General features: G+C 73.9%; 1 protein-coding gene across 1 annotated transcript in view; it reads left to right on the top strand.

The window, feature by feature from the left end:
- Positions 1-367: 367 nt before the first annotated feature.
- IRF2BPL (interferon regulatory factor 2 binding protein like) overlaps positions 368-1,535 on the top strand; it is a 2,278-nt gene continuing 1,110 nt past the window's right edge. The window contains exon 1 of the mRNA XM_075712860.1: positions 368-1,535. This exon is cut by the window's right edge and continues 1,110 nt beyond it. Coding sequence (XP_075568975.1) covers positions 368-1,535 — 1,168 coding nt within the window.

Below are 1,535 nucleotides of genomic sequence, written 5' to 3'. Positions count from 1 at the left end.
CGCGGCGGGTGGAAGGTGACCCCCCCATCTTCCTCCGTGCACCTCCGCCTCCTCGCGGAGGAGGAGCAGCAGCGGCGGAGAGCTAGAGAGCGCAGGGAAACAGAAGCGGCTAGAAGGCGACCCCCACCCAGCCCCCCGGAGGAGCAGGAGAAGCGGTTCCCACCCCGGCGGGGCAGCAGCGGCGGGACCAGGTAGCAGCAGCCCTCTCCGGCGGCGGGAGCGAGCTAACAGCAGACGATCCCCCCTGCTGAAAGGGGCGACGGGATCAGGTACGGAGAGCCCCCCCCGCCCCCCGCAGCCCGGGGGGGAAGAGTGAGGCAGCCCCTACCCCGGCGGCAGCGGCAGCGGCTCCCCGGCCAGCAGCACCATGTCCGCCGCGCAGGTGTCGTCGTCCCGGAGACAGTCATGCTACCTGTGCGACCTGCCCCGCATGCCCTGGGCCATGATCTGGGACTTCACGGAGCCCGTCTGCCGGGGCTGCGTCAACTACGAGGGCGCCGACCGCATCGAGTTCGTGATCGAGACGGCCCGGCAGCTGAAGCGGGCGCACGGCTGCTTCCAGGACGGCCGCTCCCCGGGCCCCCCGCCGCCGGTCGGCGTCAAGGCAGTGCCGCTCTCCGCCAAAGAAGCGGCGGCGGCGGCGGCGGCGGCCCAGCAGCAGCTCAACCATGTGGACGCCTCCTCCAAGGCAGCCTCGGCGGGGCTGACCCAGTCCAGCCTGGACCGCTACGGGCTCAGCGCCGCCGCGGCGGAGCAGCGCAGCCGCTTCGAGTACCCGCCGCCGCCGGGCAGCCTGGGCAGCGGCCACGGCGCCCGCCTGCCCAACGGGCTGGGGGGGCCCAACGGCTTCCCCAAGCCGCCTGAGGACGGGCCGCCGGAGCTGAACCGGCAGAGCCCCAACTCCTCCTCCTCCTCTTCCTCCTCCCGCCGCGGGGCGCACGGGGGGCTGGTGTCCGGCCTGCCCCCGGGGGCCGCCGGCGCCCAGATGAACGTGCCCCCCAACCTGCTGCCGCAGACCCTGCTCAACGGGCCCGCCGCCTCCGGCGTGGCGCTGCCCCCGCCGCACGGGGGCCTGAGCGGCCGCGGCGGCGGGGGTCCCCCGGCTCCCTCCGCCTCCTCGCAAGGGGGCACCTGCGGCGGCGGCGGCGGCGCCGGGGGAGGCGGCGGCTCGTCCTCCGAGGCCTGCGGCAAGCGGCCGGGCTCGGTGTCCAGCAGCGACCAAGAGCGGGAGCTGAAGGAGAAGCAGCGCAACGCGGAGGCGCTGGCCGAGCTCAGCGAGAGCTTGCGGAACCGGGCCGAGGAGTGGGCCAGCAAGCCCAAGATCGTGCGGGACACGCTGCTCACTCTGGCCGGCTGCACCCCCTACGAGGTGCGCTTCAAGAAGGATCACGCCCTGCTGGGCCGCGTCTTTGCCTTCGACGCCGTCTCCAAGCCGGGCATGGACTATGAGCTGAAGCTCTTCATCGAGTACCCCAGCGGCTCCGGCACCGTCTTCTCCAGCGCCTCCGGCGTGGCCAAGCAGATGTACCAGGACT

Source organism: Pelecanus crispus, chromosome 6 (genome assembly GCF_030463565.1).
Source record: "Pelecanus crispus isolate bPelCri1 chromosome 6, bPelCri1.pri, whole genome shotgun sequence".
NCBI lineage: Eukaryota > Metazoa > Chordata > Aves > Pelecaniformes > Pelecanidae > Pelecanus > Pelecanus crispus.
The sequence above is the reverse complement of the archived record's forward strand: the minus strand, read 5'-3'. Positions and strand labels throughout refer to the sequence as shown.